A 20,735-nucleotide genomic window follows, 5' to 3' on the forward strand; every position below is an offset into this window, starting at 1 on the left:
TAGTCTTAATTATGCAGAACTTACAATTTTACATATATCTCTATGTAAATATCTGATATATATACATACACATACATACACATACATATACATATAAAGCTTGATAAAAAACACAATATAGCACCCCTCTGATCCATCATTCATTTAATTTATCCCAAGAACAGTGACGAAATGAAACCAACTTTGCCTCCAAGGAGACAGCTGAGTAGGCCACTGACAGGCCAGTGTGAGAAATGGTAGAGCCGCCTGTGGGGGAGGAGGAGTACAGGAGGCTGCGTGGAGGACCTACCTCTGGAAGTGCTAAGCCCGACCTGACCCTCTTGTGGGTTGGGGGAGGGGCAGCGGGGAGGAAATGGCCAAGCACCAAGTCCCGAAGGGTGACCAGGACGTAGACTGCCAGAGAGAGAGAGAGGGTCCCTCCTGGTGAAGTGCAGGAATGAAAAGAGAACATCACGATGGATTCAGAAATTCCAAGACGTTCCTAGGACCCTTGGAAAGCGTGTGTGCTGGGAGGGGGGAGGGGAGGAAGGGGCACAGATGGTGAGAAATGAGTCAGGTCCAACCATGAAGGGGCCCCTGCGCCCACCGAGGCCGCCGCCCTGACACAGCTCCAGAGATGAGGAGACAGGATGACTAGCCATTCAGTCCTGCTTCTGGGAGCCAGGGAGCCTAACCGTGCAAGGACCTACCCACACCCAGGCCTCTGATCTCATCCACATGGATTTTTTAAAAGGTGTCAGGCCATCCAACGGTCGTCATTTACACTATTGACTCTCCATGACGACAGCGAGCCCACCCTGCCTGGACCTCACTGAGGGAGCAGAGGACAAGCTGTCCCCCTGACACCCTCCCACGACGGCACCCGGGTCGCCATGAACAGAACCCAGGCTGCGAGTTCAGGCTCCGGGAGCAGCTCCCTGAGTGTGGCCTCAGACCAGCGCCCTCTGCATCAACTGGCTGCTTGTCAGAACCACAGATTCTTGGCCCCACCTTAGACCTTCTGCACCACAAACTCTGGGGTGGGCCCAGCAACTGGAATTCCAGTGCACGCTAAGGTGTCAGAACCCCTGGCCTTTGGCATTTTTTCAGCCACTTTATTTTAGGTGGTAGGTTTGTCTTAATTGGTGGTTTCATATTATATGACACCAGGGAACCTGCCTTCTAAATAAACGATTTCAAATTAATTAAGTGATGATTCCATCCATCATGGATGACCTCACCATTAAATAAAATTTTAAAATGCACCTCTTGCCTTTAAAATACCAGCCACACCTAGTTTTTATCTTTGTCAAAGACAACTATTTAAACTTAAAATTAACACCATTTTCTTAAGAAAGGCTTTCAGAAAGTGGTCCCTCCCTACGGACCCACATCAGCTACCCCCAGTATTACACTGATAATAAATTTCCTTCCAGAAAACTTCCCAATATGAACATAAAGAGTCAGAAACATAGACTGATAAGCCACCCAACACAAACAGAAAAACATACTCCTACAAGCTAGACCAAGATTTCTATTTAACCACCCGCAGAAAAGCAGCGCATTCATTACAGCGCGGCTCCCAGCACCCCCTCCGTGGGACCTCCTGCCACAGCAGCCCTGCCACCGAGCCCGGGAGGGGGGTGCTCGGGCTCACTTCCTGCCGAGGCAGGTGAAGAAGCCAGAGAGGAAGTCAGTGTCCTCACCCTCAATTCTCCCGAGCACAGCGCAGGGTCCTGAGGTCAGAGACCTGGGAAGAGCAGACTGGCTGCGCCATGAAAGAGAGCTTCTGAGCTATACCCCAAGGGGCTCTGCTGGCAAAGCCCATGCCAGGGCGGCGTGGTGGGGAATGGAGCTGTCTTAGCTCAGCTGCTGTAACAACACGTCACAGGCCAGTGGCTTACACAGCCAGCGTTTCTTTCTCGCAGGGCTGCAGGCCGGAAGCCCAAAGGCAGGGTGCCTGCGGGCAAGGTGCCTGGGAAAGGCCCTCTTCCCCCTGCCTCCTCTGGCTGTACCCTCCCACCGCGGAGAGAGGGAGAACTCTGGTCTCCTCTTCTCACTGTAATGCACTGGCCCATCCTGGGGGCTCCACCCGGGATTTCATCCAAGGCCAATGGCCTCCCGGAGGCCCCACCTCCCAATACCAACACATCGGGCTTCGGGGCTTCGACGTGTGAGTTTGGTGGGGACAACACTCCATCCACAGCAGGAGCAGACGTGGTTCTAAACCAGGCCCGGACTCCATCTTATCGCAGCAGGTCTGACTGAACGTTTTATGGGGCCTCTGCAAAGTTTCCTTAAACAAGTCAGTCTGAGCCGAGGAAAACGAGAAGTTTTGAAAGCACAGGTAACAAGCTTTTATTATGACCGAAAGGAATAGGATGGCGTGTTGAGTCTCGAGGGACTGGCAAAATTCAGATTTTTTCCAGGGGGAGGGGAGACCAGGAGGCCAGAGAGAGGGATGTGCTTGAGCAAAGGTACCAAGGCCCTCAGCTCAGAGCCTCCCTTCCTGCTGACCTCACAGCACCTGTGCCATTAATGTGGCCACTCACCTGTGCTGCCAGGTGGCATCTCTGACGTACTAGGTCCTGGGGTAGGACTGAGAAGTGGACTGTCATCCGGTCTACCAGCCTGCTTCCTGGTCAAAACAGGACACTTTACTCTGCGGCAGGAAGCACATTCAGAATGGCACTGCCAGCCCAACCCGTTCCAGCCCACCAGCCCACCAGCCCACCAGCGGGCAGACACGCCACACACATGCGCCGCCAGGTCCCCAGGTATCCGCAGAGTGCCATGCCAGTGCCTCACGTATAAGCCTGACTTCCAACTGAAATCGCTCACACCCCCATAAGACGATGGAAGAAAAAAAAAAAAAAAGGACAACTCAGCAGCCTCCAGACGTAAGGCAAACACAGGCTTCCCATGTAAAATCTGGGAAGATACATTCAAGGCAAGAACGCAATTAAGGTTTGTGAAAGATCCAAGAGTCAAGAAATAGTTTACACCAGGCATTTATCACACAGATGGGTAGACACCGCGTATTTAATTTGTACTTAAATGATACGTACGAAGCTCGGGGTGGAAAAGGATCATTTTATCTTCATAAAGTTGTAACCCCATATCCTTAGGGTTCATGCCACAGGACAGCATTGCATCGACAGAAGACAGTAACGAAAACTCTCCGGGGACCTGAGCGGCTCTCCGCCCCCGTCTGCGGCCGCAGCTTTCCAAGCAGAACCTTGGCCTCTGCCAGGCCCTGCATCTCCCTCCTTCCTTCTCCCTCGGTGTGTGCTTGTCCCCTTGGTGACACTCGCCTGCTCCTTTATCCAGCACTGAATCCCCGTCAGCCCGGCCCCTCGCACAGTGCTGTGCACGCGAGATCTCTGTGTGTTAAGTAGCACACGATACACCTCCCTCTCCCTGTCACAGGCAGGGGCTGTGTCCTGTACGCAGGTTTTGGACTTTCACTAGAAACCGTATTAGTATCTTGATGGTGTGACGGCAGCAAAGACCAAGTTCGAGAAAGAACCACCGTGCGGGACAGAGAGCAGCTGCTGCGGCCCTGGAGGCCTGCGAGGTGAATCGAGGCGCCAGGGGGAGGGAGGCAGGGGCGAGGCGCTGTGGGAGGAGACGGCTCAGCAGGGGTCAGAGCCTCCTCCACGGGGTCCAGTGGTGTCCAGTCTCGAGGGAGAGGGGGAATGACTAAGCCACAGCACATTCTGACCATTCTTAAGGCATGAAGACCTATTTTTTTGCCTTTGGCCCAGGAGAGTGTTTTTAGATATCCCGACTGGCTTTTTCCTCCCTAAAAAGAAAGGGATTATTTTAACTAATTGTAGAAAAACAGGAAACACTAAAAAATGTGGGGGGGGGGGGGAGGAGAAAAAGTTACCTGTACCCTTACCTCCCAAAGATAAGTGCTCTCAATATTTTCATCTATTTCCCTCTGGCCTTCTCTTGGATTTTCACTGAACACACATAAATGGACCTTCCACCCCCTACTCTGGGTTTGCATTGTGCCGTCTCCTCGGCCCATAATCACCCTTTTACAACATCATAATGGGGTGCAGAGTCTGAAGCACCCAAGAGCAGTCGGCACTGGGTCACCACGCTGGTCCCAGAGAACGGGGCCAGGCGGGGTAGGCACATGTAGGGCTCGTCTCCAGAGAGGAGCACCTGAAGCCCCTCAACTAGGAATAAATAAAAACAAAAGGGCCACCTCACAGGCCTGTAATTCCAGGGGGAGCTGGGGCGGCCTTTGGTGGGAACTGCTGGAAGAGGGTGGGGGTAGAAACGGGAAGCCGATGTCCCCCAGGGGCTCAGAGAGAGGGAATGTGGGGAACGTGAGAAAGAAGTGAGTGGCCAAGGACAAAAAGCAGAGGAGAGAGGGAGGAAAGGTCCCGGAGGCGCACAGGTGACTCGCAAAGGCGGGAGCAGAGGTCGGTGGGGGTTCTGCTGGCACAGGGTCCTGGGGTGAGAACTCGGGCTCAGTTGCTGACAAGGGACGAGCTGCTAAGGGCCGGGCTCCTGACAAACTTTGCTGCCCTCCCTCCCTCCGCCCTCGCTCCAGCTGCTCCCGCATCTGTGACTACACGCTCACCCCACCCATCCCATTGCACAATGCTTATCCCAGATGATCGCAGGCCCACGTCCACCAAAGGAAGCCCTGGCCTTACGAGTTAGGGAGGACTTTCCTGCACCACTGGGGCGCGGGCATGGGGAAGTCCGCACTATGAAACACCAAGTTTAAAATAGTGAACCCCGTCCCTCCCCCCGGCCCGCACAATGCTAACCAGACACGTGTGGAAATGGACCTCCACCTGGAAAACCCCGGCCCCACCGCTGCCCTCACACACCCGCATCCTGGAGGAAACCACCGGGAAAGGAGCATTCGCCACCGCCCAGCGCTGGGGAGACGTGCGTGCCAGCTGTGCGTGCCGGCTGTGCTACGTTTGGGGCTGTGACGTTTTCCATCAGAAAATGGAAATGGGCTCTATGATCAGCGAATGGCTTCCTGCCCTCTGAGTCATGATATTCAGGGAAGCCTCGACAGACTTCTTGTGGGAAGCTGGCACGGCCATGGCATACTCAGCCCAGGGCGCCTTATGTGCCATGCCAGCTCAGCCAAGGGTGATCCTGAGTAGGGGGGGGGGGGGTGTGAAAGAATTGAGAAAAGACAGACAAGAGAATGAAAGCTGGGTCTCAGTGGGACACTGCTCCCTGATGAGGAGACAGCGCTAGCGCCCACAAGCCACGTCTATTTTATAGCAGATGCCATGAGGCAAAGTAGGGGCGTGATCACGTTGTTTACAGCATTCTCGTGAGTTTCAACCTCACTCAACTACATGCACCTGAACTCCATCACAAGGCACATGGGGCCACGTGTTCGGACCATAGGTTCAAGCTTGCAACCACCGCCGTTGGCTATGATTGTGCTGGGAGGGCCCTGCCCTCCAGCTGGGACTTGCACGTGGCAATGAGAGGACCCTGTCCTTTCCTTAGTCCGAGGCTTGAACCTGGACAAAACACCGTAGCCGCGCCCCACAACTTCTCACACTTACTCTGGTGGGTACAGTGATGCTCCCTCGGAGCCTCCACCGACCACGACTGGGGGTGGCGTGGCCGGCACACCGGCTCCCACGCGGGTCGGCGAGAGGGAGGACTGTCACGAGTGCACGGGAGAAAGGAAGAGCAGAGAAACTGGCTGCTTTGGTAGAAAAACGAAGTGATTTGGTAAAGACGCACATATCTGCCCCTCCAAGGAGGTGGCGCGACAGAGAAAAGCAAGTCCTGCCCGCGGGGCTAAAGGTGGCGCTGGGGATTCCCAGGAAGGTCAGCGCTGGGAAGGGCCCTCCGGAGCCCGAGTGTGCGCCGGCCGCCGGGCCTCCCCTCGCTGCGCTCGCCAGCGTCTCTGACATTTGGAGAGCGGCACACGGTCTGACCTTCGCGGGATGCTTTTAAAGAGTGAAACATCTATGACTAATTTCTTCACAATGATGCTCGGTCTTTTGTCTCTGCCCATCAGGAGTCTGAAAAGACACCGTCCCCGGTGTCTGCGCCAGGGGGCTCGCCTGGCCCACAGTTTCCACCCCTGAACGCAGGCTGCTCAGCCAGGAGGCCGGCCGGCCGCAGGTATGCACCTGGGCGGGGCAGGAGCATCAGGCGGCCCAGGACCCACGTGCTCTTAGGCCTGTCGTGGGCAAACTACGGCCCGCGGGCCGGATCCGGCTCGTTTGAAATGAATAAAACTATTGAAAAAAAAGACCATACCCTTTTATGTAATGATGTTTACTTTGAATTTATATTAGTTCACACAAACACTCCATCCATGCTTTTGTTCCGGCCCTCCCATCCAGTTTAAGAACCCATTGTGGCCCTCAAGTCAAAAAGTTTGACCACCCCTGTCTTAGGCTGTGACTTCAGGCATGACATGCGCTTTGCCAACAGCTGAGGCCACTGTGCGAGCCACCGCACGCTGCCAGGAGGCCCAAACGGCTCCTTTGGGGAACACGAGGGGCCCCCATCAGCCACAGAGTCTCGGGTGGTCCAAGAACCTCCTTGCGCTGGTCCTAAGAGCCCAGTGATGCTAAGAGACAAGGTGGGGGAGGTGGAATTAAAGACTGGCTGCCATTTGTAGAGGGAACTGAGCTGGTGTTTTATTTCCTTCCAACCCTTAGCAAGAGGCTGCCTGTCTCTTTCTCGAAGCGCTAGCTCCCATCTCGTGGATGCTTCCTCACTGTTGCCCCAACACTCGACTCTACGGGGTGGGTGTGATGGCTACGCCCGTGTGACAGCTTCGGGTTCTGCAGCCCCTGTCCCTGGTCAAACAGCTCCTAAATGCAGGAGCAGGACTGAAGCCCGGACCAGTCTGACTTAAGAGTCCATACTTTTCGACTCAATAATAAAAAACCCAAATAATACAATTAAAACATGGGCAAAGGACTGGAACAGACGTTTCTCCAAAGATGATATCCAAATGGCCAACAAGCATGTGAAAAGATGCCCGACATCACCAATCATTAGGGAAATGCAAATCAAAACTATAACGAGATACACTTCACACCGTTTAGGAGGCCACTACACACACACACACACACACACAGAAAGCAACACCTGTCAGTGAGGATGTAGAGAAACAAACTGTTGGGCGCCATTGGTGGGAATGAGAAATGGAAAACAGTATGGATGTTCCTCAAAAAATTACAACTAGGATCACCATATTATCCAGCAATTCCACTTCCAAGAGGTGCAAATCCGAAAGAACTGAAAAAAGGATCTCGGACAGACCTCTGCACACCCATGTCCATTGCATCATCACTCACAACAGCCAGGAGGTGGAAGCAGCCTGGTTCCTGACAGATGAGTGGGTAAGCAAAACGTAGCTTATACTTACAGTGGAATATTATTCACCTAGGAAAGGAGGGAAACCCCATCACATGCTACAACAACGATGAACTCTGAGGACAATATGCAAGTGAAATAAGCCAGTCACAAAAAGACCAATACTGTATGATTTGACTTATACGAGGACCCTAACGTAGCCAAATTCACAGAAACAAAGTACAATGGTGGGTGCCAGGGTGAGGGGGAAAGAGAGAATGCATCAGACTGTTTAACGGGGACAGCGTCTCAGTTTTGCAGGATTAAAAAGTTCTGTAGACCAACTGTACCACAATGTGAATATACGTAACTATACTGAACTAGTCATTTAAAAATGATTACGATGGCCTGGCTGGTGTGGCTCAGTGGTTGAGCGCTGACCTATGAAGCAGGAGGTCACAGTTCGATTCCAGGTTAGGACACATGCTCGGGCTGTGGGTGGGCTTAATTCCCAGTTGGGGGCATGCAGGAGACAAATGATCAATGATTCTCTATCACTGATGTTTCTCTTCCTTCCTCTCTGAAATCAATAAAAATATTTTTAAAAAATGGTTAAGATGGTAAATTTTATGTTGTGTGTTTTTTACCATAATCAAAAATCTGTACTCTTAACCAGGATGCTACACTGACTCTCGAGCCAATCATGCCTTTCTGAAATTAGGTACAGCCCCTTTCCCTCGAGGGTCCAGAAGCCATTTGCAGGAACAGTCCTGCAATGGGGGTTATGACTAGCGCGGGTTCACTTTATTTCCCCTCAAAACACTCCAGGAGAACAAAGGGCCGCAGGCTGGAAGGAGGCAGCAGAAAAAACTCAGGCAAGGCCCCTTTAAAACCCTGGCAACTCGGGAAAGGTGTGCGAGGAAAGAGTCTTGATGTAAATAAAGATCTGAGATTCCAGGATATCCTCCCAGAGGTCACACCAATTCAAAAACGAAATCAAAACATTCCCAAGCCCTGTCTCCCTGCCATCTGGACACTGTCCCTCCCTTGGCCTCTGAGGGCTTCCCAGGGCACGCACCCTGCCTCACTTAGGCCCATGCTCCCATTCGTTATGCAATACTGCCCCCCGTGGACGGGGCCTGTTACTGCCAGCCCCGTGTTACAGAGTCCTGGGGGTGGGCAGCAGCAGGGGCACCCCACAGCCCACGGCCACCCTCCCCACCGCCCCCCCCCCCGGGCTCCTAATCGGGTGCCCTGCACCCACCATCGCCGGGAGCTGGCCCTGGACACTATGCACAGTGCAGGCAACGGCTCACGTGGCCCTCAGTCTTATCATCTGCGAAGGGAGGCGTGGGATTCAGAAACCCTTTTCTTCCTCACATGAAAACAGGCAAATAATCTAAGTTATCAACAACATCAAGGAGGATTTAGTGAGCTCCACAGACTCAGGGTATCATATTAGAAATATTCAATAGAAGTATTTAAGCAAACAAGAGAGCCTTTTTGTCTCAGACAAAAACCAACACAGACATACAGGCCATACAGACTATGGAGACGGAGCTGTACCATTCCAGAGCGAGTGAGTAGCCAGAGGACGGCAGCCGGTCCACAGGGAATGGGCCGCAGTTCACATTAACACGGTGCCCAAGAAGGCAAAAGGCAGAGGCCCTCCACTGAGGGCACCAGGGGGTGACCACCCACATCATTTTACCCCTAGAAACGGACGCCATCTGTTCCCCTTTTCCTATCATTGATGTTCCCTCTTCAGAAGCCATAGAACAGTTTACTTTCGGGAACCTTAAAATGACTTCCACCATGGAGCTTAAGCTTTAACACACCATGTGAATTTAGAAACAGAAGATATTGATTTAGACTAACCTATTGATTACAATTTCAAAAAAATGTTTTCAGTTGTAGAAGAGCAATCAGAGAAGATGGGATGTGGTGTCTTACAAGCTACCAGACATAGAGAAAAAGGTTCCATAGGATATTCTATTTCTCAACATAACTTTAAAAAAAAACAGATTCCCCAACTAGTCTCTGAAACTAGAAAAATAATATACTGAAATCTTGTTTCTACTGGAACCAGAGAAATTTGGACTCTCGATGAGCATGAGACAGTGAAGTCTCTGCGACACTTTCCAGGGCGGTGAGCGGGTGAGCGGGCGGTGAGGGGCCCCGGAGCACAGCTGTCTGCAGGGAGGACACAGTGGCGGGAGGTCCAGGAATAAGGAAACCCTTCAAGTGAAGACCTCAAACGTTTGAGTTTCATTTCTGCAAATTAAGGTCATCACCTTCTCAACTCAAATGGCTGGCCATGCCAAGTCTAACAATTCCATAGAAAAGAGGGGACATTTTTCACCAAATGATCATCTGTAGGTTAAGCCCAACAGAGAGGAGTGATTTTACAGTCGGGTCCATTTCCAATAAGTCTGAATTCTGGCTACCATCAAGATTTGAGACAGAAAAGCATTTCCATTCTAACCTTCTATATGACTAATATATTTTAAACAATTCTTAATTTAAAATTAATTTTTCCTGCTAACAAAATGTCACATTATAAAATGGAAAAAGAGAAAAGGGGGAAATAACAGCTATCACCATGCCTTCTCACAACTTCTACAGAAAAGCACAATGTTCTCTTTGCATTTCTTCTCCATGTATATGTCTCCATGTGTTTTTTTTATACCTACATGTGGCTAGTGGCTACTATATTAGACAACACGGATCTGGAAGCCGAGATAAGTAACCTCAAGGCAAAGTAAGCAGCTCTCCACCAGGGGCAAACACAAACCCTTAAGGAACATCAGGAAGGGAGAGGCTAATTATGCCTGAGAGAAAGAAGAAATGGTGACATCTGACGTGGCCAGAAGGGAGAAGGAGGGTCTGTCAGTGTCACAGAGCCCGTGGGTGTGGTGTAGAGGACGGAAGACAAGCAGGTTTCTGGGTGAAGAAAACCTTCCATGCAAGGTCATGGCTGCATGAGAACAGCACCCAGGGAGAAGCCACCCAACCTGCCCGGCAGTGCTGCAGCCCCTCGGCTCGCCACCCACTCCACGCTCTCCTTCACTCTGACAGCTGAGGGTGCATACAAGGTGGCCATGTGCTCGGCCAAAAAATGAGAGTCTCCAGCCTCCCTTGCAGCTACGCGTGGCCAGGTGATGAGTTCCAGGTAGTAAGCCAAGTGGAGCTCTACCAGGGATTTCTGCAACAGTTTTACTCTCTTGACTCAGCGGGGTCACCCTTCCCCTCTTTTGCTTTTTCTTTGTTCTGAGTGGAACCAGAGGGGAAGCTAAAGGTGAAGCAACCATCTTGTGCCCACGAGTCATCTAAGATGATGAAACAGAAAATCAGAAGGGGCCTGGTGACATCACGGAACCAGCCTTGCTCTACCATCGTCCAGACTTCTTGTTAATGTGAGAAAAAGTAATCCCTCTTTTGTTTATGCCAATGTAGTGAGATTTCTGATACTTTCAGCAACACAGTCTCTAATGCCAAATTTAGTACCTGAAGGTGAGGGGCTGAAAAATGTGCAATTGGCAGGACAGAGAAAATTAGGCAATGAAAATGAGGAGAAACCTCCAACAGATGAATGGACAGCTGGCGACTTTGTTGAATGTTGATAAAACACCTGGCCTAACTATGTAGCCTACTGTGCGCTGGGACTGACACTAGCATGACTGAGACTATAGCGTTAGGGATGACGAAAGGAAACTTCTAGAAACCCTCAGGGGACGACTATAACCTCGCCATCACCAGAGCTGTCCTGAACTGAATGCTCTCAAGCTCACGTACCCGGACAGGAAATGAGCAATACTTCAGCTTTCTGTGGAAAACCCATTCCACATTCTCTAAAGTATAAAACGTATAGTTTGGTACTACAGTTATTTTCAGAATTATATCAGACCATAATTACAGTGTTCCTACTTTGGTAAATGATGTTTAAAATCTTGTTAGTACTCATTCTGCAGATATGTTCATTTATTTGAAAGTGATAAAACAAAATTACTGGAGGGGGGGTGGGGAATCCATTTAAAAAAAAAAATCCATGCAGTTTAATGCATCCCTTGGCTTTATCTCAGAATTTTACAAAATCAAGAGCTCGCCCACGGTGCTGGCAGCTGTAACCCCGGGGCCGCTAGCGCAGGTCTGTGAGAATGCATGCCGATACCTCTGGGAGGTATACGTGCTTTCATTTAAGTAAATAAATTGAACAGAAACCATTCAACTAGGAAAATTCTAATTCTGTTGTATGTTTTTTAAACCACATGACCAATAAATAATGCCCCAAATGTATGCTCTATCAGCAAGAGTGAACATTTAATTCTAGAATACTCCCAACATAAGCACTGTTATTTCACTCTAACACAGTCTGTCTCCACACCAACCTAAATTTAAGCAAGTAGACCAGTCAAAACTCTTGATAACTTATTCCTAAAGCTGTCAACAGTTCGTTACTATACCAGTCGTAGCCATGTGAACTAAGCACAGTGGGAACCAACTATGGGCACACTGGTCAATATTTCTAGCCTCATCTCTAAAATAATGGGCGGCAGCGCCTACCGTGAGGAGTCGGTGTGAGGGTTATCATCTAACTGTGTGAAAGTGCAAGCACTGAATGCTTAATGCATAAGGCTAATTACAGTGGCTATTGTTGACATTAGACTAGTTTTACTGACATGAAAACAGAATGTGTTGGCTCTTTCACAATCTGCCATAGGACACATTTCTCATTTCCAATCTGTTTATTTTACTAACAACTACTCAGGGGGATTTTTGGCCGGAATTTACATCAGAATAGCCTGCACCCTGGCCTACCAGCAGCTGCAGTTTGAGAAACTGAAATGACCAAGGACCGCAAAGTGTGGTCTTCAACACTGCAGCATGAGCATCCCCTGGGAACCTGTAAGACATGCAGGTTCTCAGGCTCCGCCGGGAGAATCCCACTCCCCATTCGGAAACCTTGGGGGTGAGGCCCAGCAACCCATGTTTCCCCAAGTTCTCCAAGGGACTGTGGGCACTCTCAGTTTGAGAACAGTTGAAAGAAATGTAGCCCTGAGCCAGTGCCGCTGACCTGTGGCCCTGTGGCTGCCCCCTTGGGGTGGGGAGAGCTGTGGGAGCCCCTCGCCTCCCAGGCGCTCCCGAGAGCAACATGGAGTCCCCTGCATCCTCCCTCCTCAGCCTGGAGCAGAAGTATCAACAAGGCCGGCCAGCAGGGAGCCTGGTGCCAGGGGGCCAAACCCCACCCACCAATCCAACAATCCTTCCCGTCAGAACCAAGTAACAGCTCAAAGCCCCCCAGAGAAGAAGGTTCCATGCCAGCTCACCCTCAAAACCCTTTCTTAACACATTGTGCACCAGTAGTTTTATTGCTAGCTTTACCCAGTGGCTGGATAAGTTTCTACTGAATGAGTACAAAAAACGTTTTACAAAGTATCATACTTTAAAAAGGTATTAGTTGCCCGGCTGGCATGGCTCAGTGGTTGAGTGTCGGACTATGAACCCGGAGATCACGGTTCGATTCCCGGTCGGGGCACATGGCTGGGTTGCAGGCTTGATCCCCAGTCGGGGTTGTGCAGGAGGCAGCCGATCAATGATTCTCTCTCATCATTGATGTTTCTATCTCTCCCTCCCTTCCTCTCTGAAATCAATAAAAATATATTTTAAAAAAAGATATTAGTTTGTAAGAACATGTAATAAATAACTTCAAAATGCAATGGCTATTTAATTTTAAGGCGTGCCTTTAACATTTATGCAAAACACTGTGTGATATGAAAACACGAGAATGCTGTGATCAGCCCGCAGTGTGTTATTAAATAATATGTGTGCGGGGACGTTTGCAGCGGCGCTCTTCATAACCCCCGACAGGGAGAAACACTCAAAGGTCCATCAGCAGGTCAAAGAACAGCGAGATGTGTTTACGGTCTACAGAGACAATGGAGTATCACACGACCCCAAAAAGGAACAAAGCACTGACACCTGCCACGGGACCGGCCTCGAGAACACGGCGCTGAGTGAGGGGAGCACATGCAGGGGGGACCACATGCTGCATGAATCCCTTTATACCAGTGGTTCGCAACCTTCCTGATGCCGCGGCCTTTAATACAGCTCCTCATGTTGTGAGGACCCCCAACCATAAAATTATTTTCGTTGCTACTTCATAACTGCAATTTTGCTACTGTTGTGAATCATCATGTAAATATGATATGCAGGATGTATTTTCATTGTTACAAATAGAACATAATTAAAGCATAGTGATGAATCACAAAAACAATATGTAATTATATATATGTGTTTTCCGATGGTCTTAGGCGACCCCTGTGAAAGGGTCATTCGACCCACAGGTTGAGAACCGCTGCTTTATATAACATGTCCAGAATAGGCAACTCTGTAGAGGCAGAAAGATTAGTGGTTGCCTAGGGCTTGGGGCAGGGGGGCGGGGGAGGGGGTGGTGGAAAGTGACATCTTTGAGTTTCTGGGGGGACAAAAATGTTTTAAAATTAGATTGTGGTGATGGTTGCACAACCCTATGAATATAGAAAAATGTACATTTAAATGGGCAAATTGTATAGGATGCGAATTTTATCTAAACAAAGCTGTGTTTTAAACTAGACAAAACAAACTCTTCCTTCCAAGGATTCCCTCCTCAAAACCAATCTAACGTCCCTGGCCCCTGGCGTCCCTGGTGGAGCTTTGGGGGCACATAAGTCGGCTGGAGGGCAGCAGTGAACAGCTGTGAAGAGGCCAGGCAGAGGCAAGCAGGCAACAAGGATGCAATATTCGAGGAGGCACCATTCTCAGGGCCCTGTAAGTGCAGGCTCAGGGCTTACAGGACCCTGGAAGTGAGTACCTCCTTAAATTCTGTACTCAGGGTGCCTGCTTGCCTCATCCAAGTCCTGCCCTGGTTTTGAGGGTGCTTCATGTCCAATGTCTACAGATTTTATCCCCCGAGGCTATTCAAACTACATACATCAACAGCTCCTCGTGCCTACGATGAAACCTCTAGGTTTTGACTTTGAACTTTAACCCTGCCAGGGCACAGGCACAGGCTCTGGGGTCAGCTCAGTCCTGAGGAGGAGCCCCCTGCCAGCTAGGCTGCTGGAAGCAAGGATTCACACCCCTTCTGACTCCAGGGCCTCCCGGGCCCAAGCCCTCAGCCCTCAGCTCTTCCCACCAAGCACTGGAGGCTGAGATGTTGGATCACCGGCAACCCTCACCTCCACCCAGTGCGCCAAGGGTAAGGACTGACTGTAAACACTGATGGTTAGCGAGGAAAGCTCAATCAATGCTAACTTACAATTTTACCAGGCACAAAGATAGAAAACCGAAGCGAAATCCTGCCATTTACTGTGGCTTCCCCAACATCTGTAATGATGTGTTAAGAAGCACAATAAAGGGGGGAAATCTGGTAGCTTCCAACTGCAGAAGTCCACAAACAACCCGATTCCTGTCGTGCAATATTTCATCTCGAACCTGGTCTTTACCCACCACAGAAAAGAACAGTTACTTGGTAAATAAATTAAGAACAATCTTAAAAAGTCATGTGCTTCTGGCAACAGCAGACCATGTTTTTTTCTCCCTTATTTTGCCCATTCCCTAAAACACTAGACAAAATAAAAAAAATCTCGATTTAGAAGGTAGCTTTCCATTCGATTAAGTTGCAAGTGAGCGAGGAAGAGATGTACTGCAACAAAAATAAGACCAAAAAAAAACACGGGGGGGGGGGGGGGGGGGGGGAAGGACACTTTTCTGGGATTTTAAAGGAAGCAGGGCCATCAAGATACAGGGAGCAACACTGCCATCAAGTGGTGACAGTGTCGCAAGTCACCCTCTGATGTCTAAACTTGTGGTCTCAGTCAGGCAACAATCAGAATCATTCCGGAGAGTTTAAAAAGAAAAGAAAAATGCCCGGCCGGTGTGGCTCAGTGGTTGAGCGTCAACCTATGAACCAGGAGGTCAGAGTTCAATTCCAGGTCAGGGCACATGCCCGGGTTGCGGGCTCAATCCCCAGTAGGGGACGTGCAGGGGGCAGCTGATCAATGATTCTCTCATCATTGATGTTTCTCTCTTTTCCTCTCCCTTCCTCTCTAAAATCAATATATATAAAAACAGAAAAGAAAGAACTCATGCCCAGGCCTTGTCCCTAACCAAATAACTCAGCGAGGCAGAGAACCAGAGGGCAGGTGCAGCCGCATTTTAAAAACCCACCACCTGACTTCGGTGCACAGTGGAAGTTGAGAACCCTGGATCAACACAAAAGGTGTCACTATGGGGTTTCAATTTCCCAGTAAAGTTGTACTCCGTGCTATTCTGCTTATATCATCCACTAAAATTTCCCAGTGGCATATAAACTCATGGAAGTTTGGCTATGCATGACACAAGTCACTGTCAAAGAGCCGTGTCTGCATTTCCACGATAATATAAAAGTCATCCTACAGGTTCAGGCTGTAGTCCCTAGTTCTGCCAGTACCACTTACATCTACTATCTAACCCAACAGACCTGGCCTTATCATAAATTAGGCATATTGACACAGCTCTACTCACAACACAAACACCCTGAGAACTTCAGTTTCACTCGACTGTTTGCTTATGCAATGGGTTTCAAATCCATCAATCTCACTTATATCAGATGGGTTTTTCTTTTTTTCTTTTAACAAGACCCGTAAAGCCTAAACACTTCTATCGCTGGTGAAATCTGTAAATGCACAATGTAACAGCCAATGCTGAAATGAAAGGTCCTGGACTAGGACTAACATTGCTCCTTGGCACACAGAGGTAAATAAAAGGACCTCCCTCCATCCCATTTATTTCTTAACAAAAAAGAATTATCTTTTGTATGATACACTAGGAGGAACAACTGTGCAGTGTTTCTACTAGCAAATATCTAGTCAGAAGTTGATTTGCAGCATTTTTTTTGCAGGCCTGACAATTCAGTCAGAACCCGCAGCTTGGAAAACAAACGCCGCACACCCGAGCCCTTGGTGCCACCCCAGGGACAGAGCATCCCCGGGAAATAAACAGACAGGGAAGAGGCAGCCCCAGTGCTTGGTTTCGCTGGGCACATTCTCAGATTCTTCTGTGTCCCTGTCACCAGATGTTTTGTTGTTTTTATTGTATTTTCCCAACCAGACTAACTGCTTCTCCAGGCAGCACAAATCTTCTCGAAAATGTCACTATGACCCAGATTTATTTGAGTCCCTCGTCTGTGACACGTGGTGGCTCCCTGGCTCATCCAGAGTGAGCCCAGGGGCAGAGAGGTGCACAGAGGAGTCGCGCCAGGACGAGAAGGTCTGGGCTGGAGTTCCGTGGCCACTTGTCCTCAGCCCTGGCTGCTCAGCATGCACAGCGTCACGGGGAGCCTGTTAGAAGTGGCGACCCCCTGACCACCCGGACCCACGGCGTCCCGGGCTGCCCGTGGGTCTAGCCCAGTGGTCGGCAAACTCATAGTCAACAGAGCCAAATATCAACGGTACAATGATTGAAATTTCTTTTGAGAGCCAAATTTTTTAAACTTAAACTATATAGGTAGGTACATTGTTATTAACTTAATTAGGGTACTCCTAGGCTGGCCTTTGCTAAAAACGTCCTCAATCTGACTGAGGTACGTTCGTTGAGGTCGACCCCTTCCAACTCTCCCATCCACACTCGTCTTGTAGACTTGTTTCATCTATCTCCTTTCGTTCATCCTCTCTATATGTCCAAACCATCTCAACATGCCTTTCTCAATCCTCGACACTACATCTTCTTTCACTCCACAACGTTCCCTAAAATTAACTTAATAAACTTTACTTAAAGTTTTAAGTCAATTTTGCACTGTACGTGCGTGCCCGCACATGATATTTTGTGGAAGAGCCACACTCAAGGGGCCAAAGAGCCGCATGTGGCTCGCGAGCCGCTGTTTGCCGACCACTGGTCTAGCCGCTAAGGCAACATGCCCGGTGTGGGTCCATGCCTATCCCGACCACAGTGGAAGTTCCTGCGCCTTAAACATGGGGAGCAGACAGCGACAGAGGGCGAAGGTGCCTGCTTTGGGAGAAGAAAACTCACAGATAGATATTAGGAACTCATCCTCCAATCCCAATGCTAACATGACTGAAGCCAAGTCCACACACTGAAATGCTCAGAAACGTATCGGCGCCAGGCCAATGGGAGACGGTGGGTACACTGAGCATGCACGCCCGACACAGATGCCCGCAGGGGACCTCCGGTGGGAAGGAAGCCACCGCAGGACACACACGCAGGGCCACCCTCGGGGGGTGACTCGGTCACCTCTGGCCGCAGCCCCGGCCTGAGTGCGGTTCAGAGCGCGAGCTCTGGGATGCGGACCCACGAGCTCCAGTCCTGCCTCTGTCACCCGCTCGTCCTGCGGTTTGGGGACAGTGATGGAGGCCACTCCACCACTCAGGTCCTTCATCTGCAAACGGTGTAATAAAAATGCCAACCGCCATAAAGCTGGCTGGGAATTAAAGGAAATAATTCATATAAAGCACTTCCACAAATGAGGTCATAATAAGTGGTTATTATAATCATGCCCACTTAGCCTTAAATGCATTTATTCTCTCTCCTCTCTCCTCTCTCTCCCTCTCAGACACAGAGTACCTTCAATATAATAAAAACATTCAGACAGCATATTTTAATTTCAATAAGAGAGCAGAAGGGACAAGTGCCCAGAGAGAAACAGGAGAATGAGGAGGGAGTTAGGAAATCACCATGAACAATATTAAGTGTGTAAGAATCTGAGCAATTACTCGCCTCCTTGAAAAGTCATAAAACCTGTGCTGACAGGAGGAGCCTGATGGCGAAGGTAATGAGTAAGGAACTGCTGGAGTCTGTTACAAGGGGGTCGGTGCTGGGAGAAAACTCAGGATAAGGAGACGGGAATGTCTGGTGGTGGGAGGGGGGAAAACCAGGCAGGCTTTTGAAAAGGTGATTTTAAGCAACGATCTGAAGCGAGTGAGGCAGGTAGTCACGGGCACACGGGGAGAAGCTGCAGTAGCAGCGCGTGTGGTGAGAGTGAGGGGCCCGGCAGGAGACCTGGTCAGAGAGGTGGGCGATGTATCAGGACTGGCCTCATGCACCCGGGCCGGCTCAGGACCCCTTCCTGGCAGCCGCTGAGGAGGCTGGGCATGAAGCATCAGTGATGATTACAGACTAGGAACGGCGGCAGCGGTACCTGCACGTGGCCCTGTCGTGTTCAGCCCTTCCACCGAGCACTGAAGGACACAGAAGGCACGGCTCGTCAAGGTTACCCGGCTTTTACACACACCGGTCACCAGAATCACGCTTCAAAACCCTCCCAACCGAACTGGCCAAACCAATGCTGCAGCACTTCACCGGTACCAACTGTCTGGGGAAAAGCTTTTTAAAAACCCTTTCTCAAGTGCAACTAGAAATCAGTCCACTTTATCAATGAGTTCATGGCCAAAGGGACAACATACTGTAGGAGTCAAGAATGGGAGACAGGCCTGGCCGGTGCGGACCAGTGATTAGAGTGTCAGATTGGGCACTGAAGGGTCTCAGGTTCAATTCCCGGGCAAGGGCATGAACCTGGGTTGCGGGTCCACTCCCCACCCCTTGTCAGGGCAGATGTAAGAGGCAACCAATCTATGTCTCTCTCACATGGATGTTTCTCTCTCTCTCCCCCTACCTCCCTTCCACTCTCTCTGAAAAGCAATGGAAAAAACATCCTCAGCTGAGGAAAATACATAAATACATAAATAAAAATATATAATTTTTTAAAGAATGGGGGATAATTTCTTAGAGCGAGAGAGGGTATGGAGGGCCCTGCCTTGAGAGAACAGTGGCCATCGGTGTAGGGGGGCGGCTCCCCGTGAGGCTGGAGACCGCGGAGTGCACTGGGGCAGGTCCCACGGGGACAGCGGGGATAGTGTGCCCAGGGGACAGGCCTTTGACAAGAGGAGTCCCTAGAGCAGCTCCAAAGGGAGCAGCTACTCCAGGACCCTCGCCATCTGAAGTCCGGGAAGTAGAAGGCAGCATTTGCACTCCGTGTGGCTGCAGAGACCAGGGCAGGAGGGCGGGGGACCTGGGGCAGGACCTGGCTCCGTCTGAGAAAGTGCGTTTGAAAACTCAGGTCTGTTCCGGAATGGGGCGGCTGCCTGGCTCAGTCGTCCTGGCGCTGGCACATTCCCGGCCGCCGAGCCAAGCATCGTCAGCGCACTGCCATGACAGGTACACATCCAGATGCATTCATACACCATCACACCTCAACCCCCAGCGATGCTGTGCTGGGCGCCACTTTCAAACATGGAAACTCCAGGTGCTGCTGCTGTTCTGCTGTTTCAGCCACAAATCACAGTTCGGTTCCCCCTCCAGGGCTTCCCTCGGTCCCTCCCCACACACTCCCAACTCTGTCCACACCCCTCCACATCCAGGACGCCCCTCCACCCCCCACCACCGCAGGAAGGGGCTGCAGAGGGGGGCTCCACGGCGCCCCCGTGTGGAGGGCTGAGGTAAGAGCTGAAAACATTCGCTTTGCTGATCCCCTCCAGCAAAACCCCCTCGCCCCCCCCCCGCCCCCCAGTACCCCGGGGGGTACTGCCCTTGACGGAATCAACCTGCGAGCCTTTAGTCCAGGGGCCCACGCTCTATCCACTGAGCCAAACCGGCCAGGACAGAGGCGCCACCGAGGTGTTGGCAGCTGCTGCGAGGACCTCTGAACATAGCGAAAAGCTTTGTATTTGAGCTTCTGACCCGGGGAGCTTTAGAACCAGGGGAGGTTCTGCCTGGAGACCCGTGTCAGCTCTTCTCAGCACCGGTGCACTTGTGCTGCAGGCAGAACCCGCGCCGGAATCCAGCAGCTTTGTTTCGGGCGGGCCTCACCTTCGTATCTGCTGGGCGAGTCGCTCGCTTTCTGCGGGGTCGCCACGCGGAGGAATATCTGCTGCCTCCACGAGTGTCTCCGCGTCTTCACAGGCGTCCCGCTGGCGTCGTCGAGATGGTGGGCTTTGGCGTCCAAGTCCCTAAAATTACAAGAGAATTGATTTATGACTGGTGAGGAGGTAGAAACAGGTATTTTAGCTTTCGTTTTTGTCTTTTAAACAACGCATTGTAATATCAACTATCTTTGCATAAGGAAATATAATTAGATCCTTGCGGAAGTTCAGTCCAGCGCAGAGCGGGCCATCACTCCTGCGCGCTGCTTTCTTACAGGAGGCTCTGCATAAAGAGCGAGAGGACATGCCCCTCATTCATTTCCACTGTAAAGAGATTTAGAAATACCCTCCAGGAATCCTTAGCTTCCAGCTGGGCCTCTCTGGGCGCCACTTCATTATGCAGAGGAACTGCCTACAGGGGGCGCTGTCACCAGGGCCACACTCCCCCCTGGTCTGTCTGTGGGAGTATTTTCACAGCACAGGCCTTCCTCTCCACAGGTCATCACACAACATACAAAAGTTAAATTACATAGCACCGCCAAG

At 50.6% G+C, this 20,735-nt stretch overlaps 1 protein-coding gene across 2 annotated transcripts in view; it reads right to left on the reverse strand.

The window, feature by feature from the left end:
* The window catches only part of TBC1D1 (TBC1 domain family member 1), a 203,138-nt gene that overhangs the window by 47,763 nt on the left and 134,640 nt on the right, over positions 1–20,735 (reverse strand). For both annotated transcript variants that reach the window (XM_081097673.1, XM_081097672.1), the window contains one exon: positions 20,140–20,279. In XM_081097673.1, coding sequence (XP_080953799.1) covers positions 20,140–20,279 — 140 coding nt within the window. The remainder of the gene's footprint in view (positions 1–20,139; positions 20,280–20,735) is intronic.

The sequence above is a fragment of the Myotis nattereri genome, assembly GCF_964212035.1.
Source record: "Myotis nattereri genome assembly, chromosome: 1".
Taxonomy (NCBI): Eukaryota; Metazoa; Chordata; class Mammalia; order Chiroptera; family Vespertilionidae; genus Myotis; species Myotis nattereri.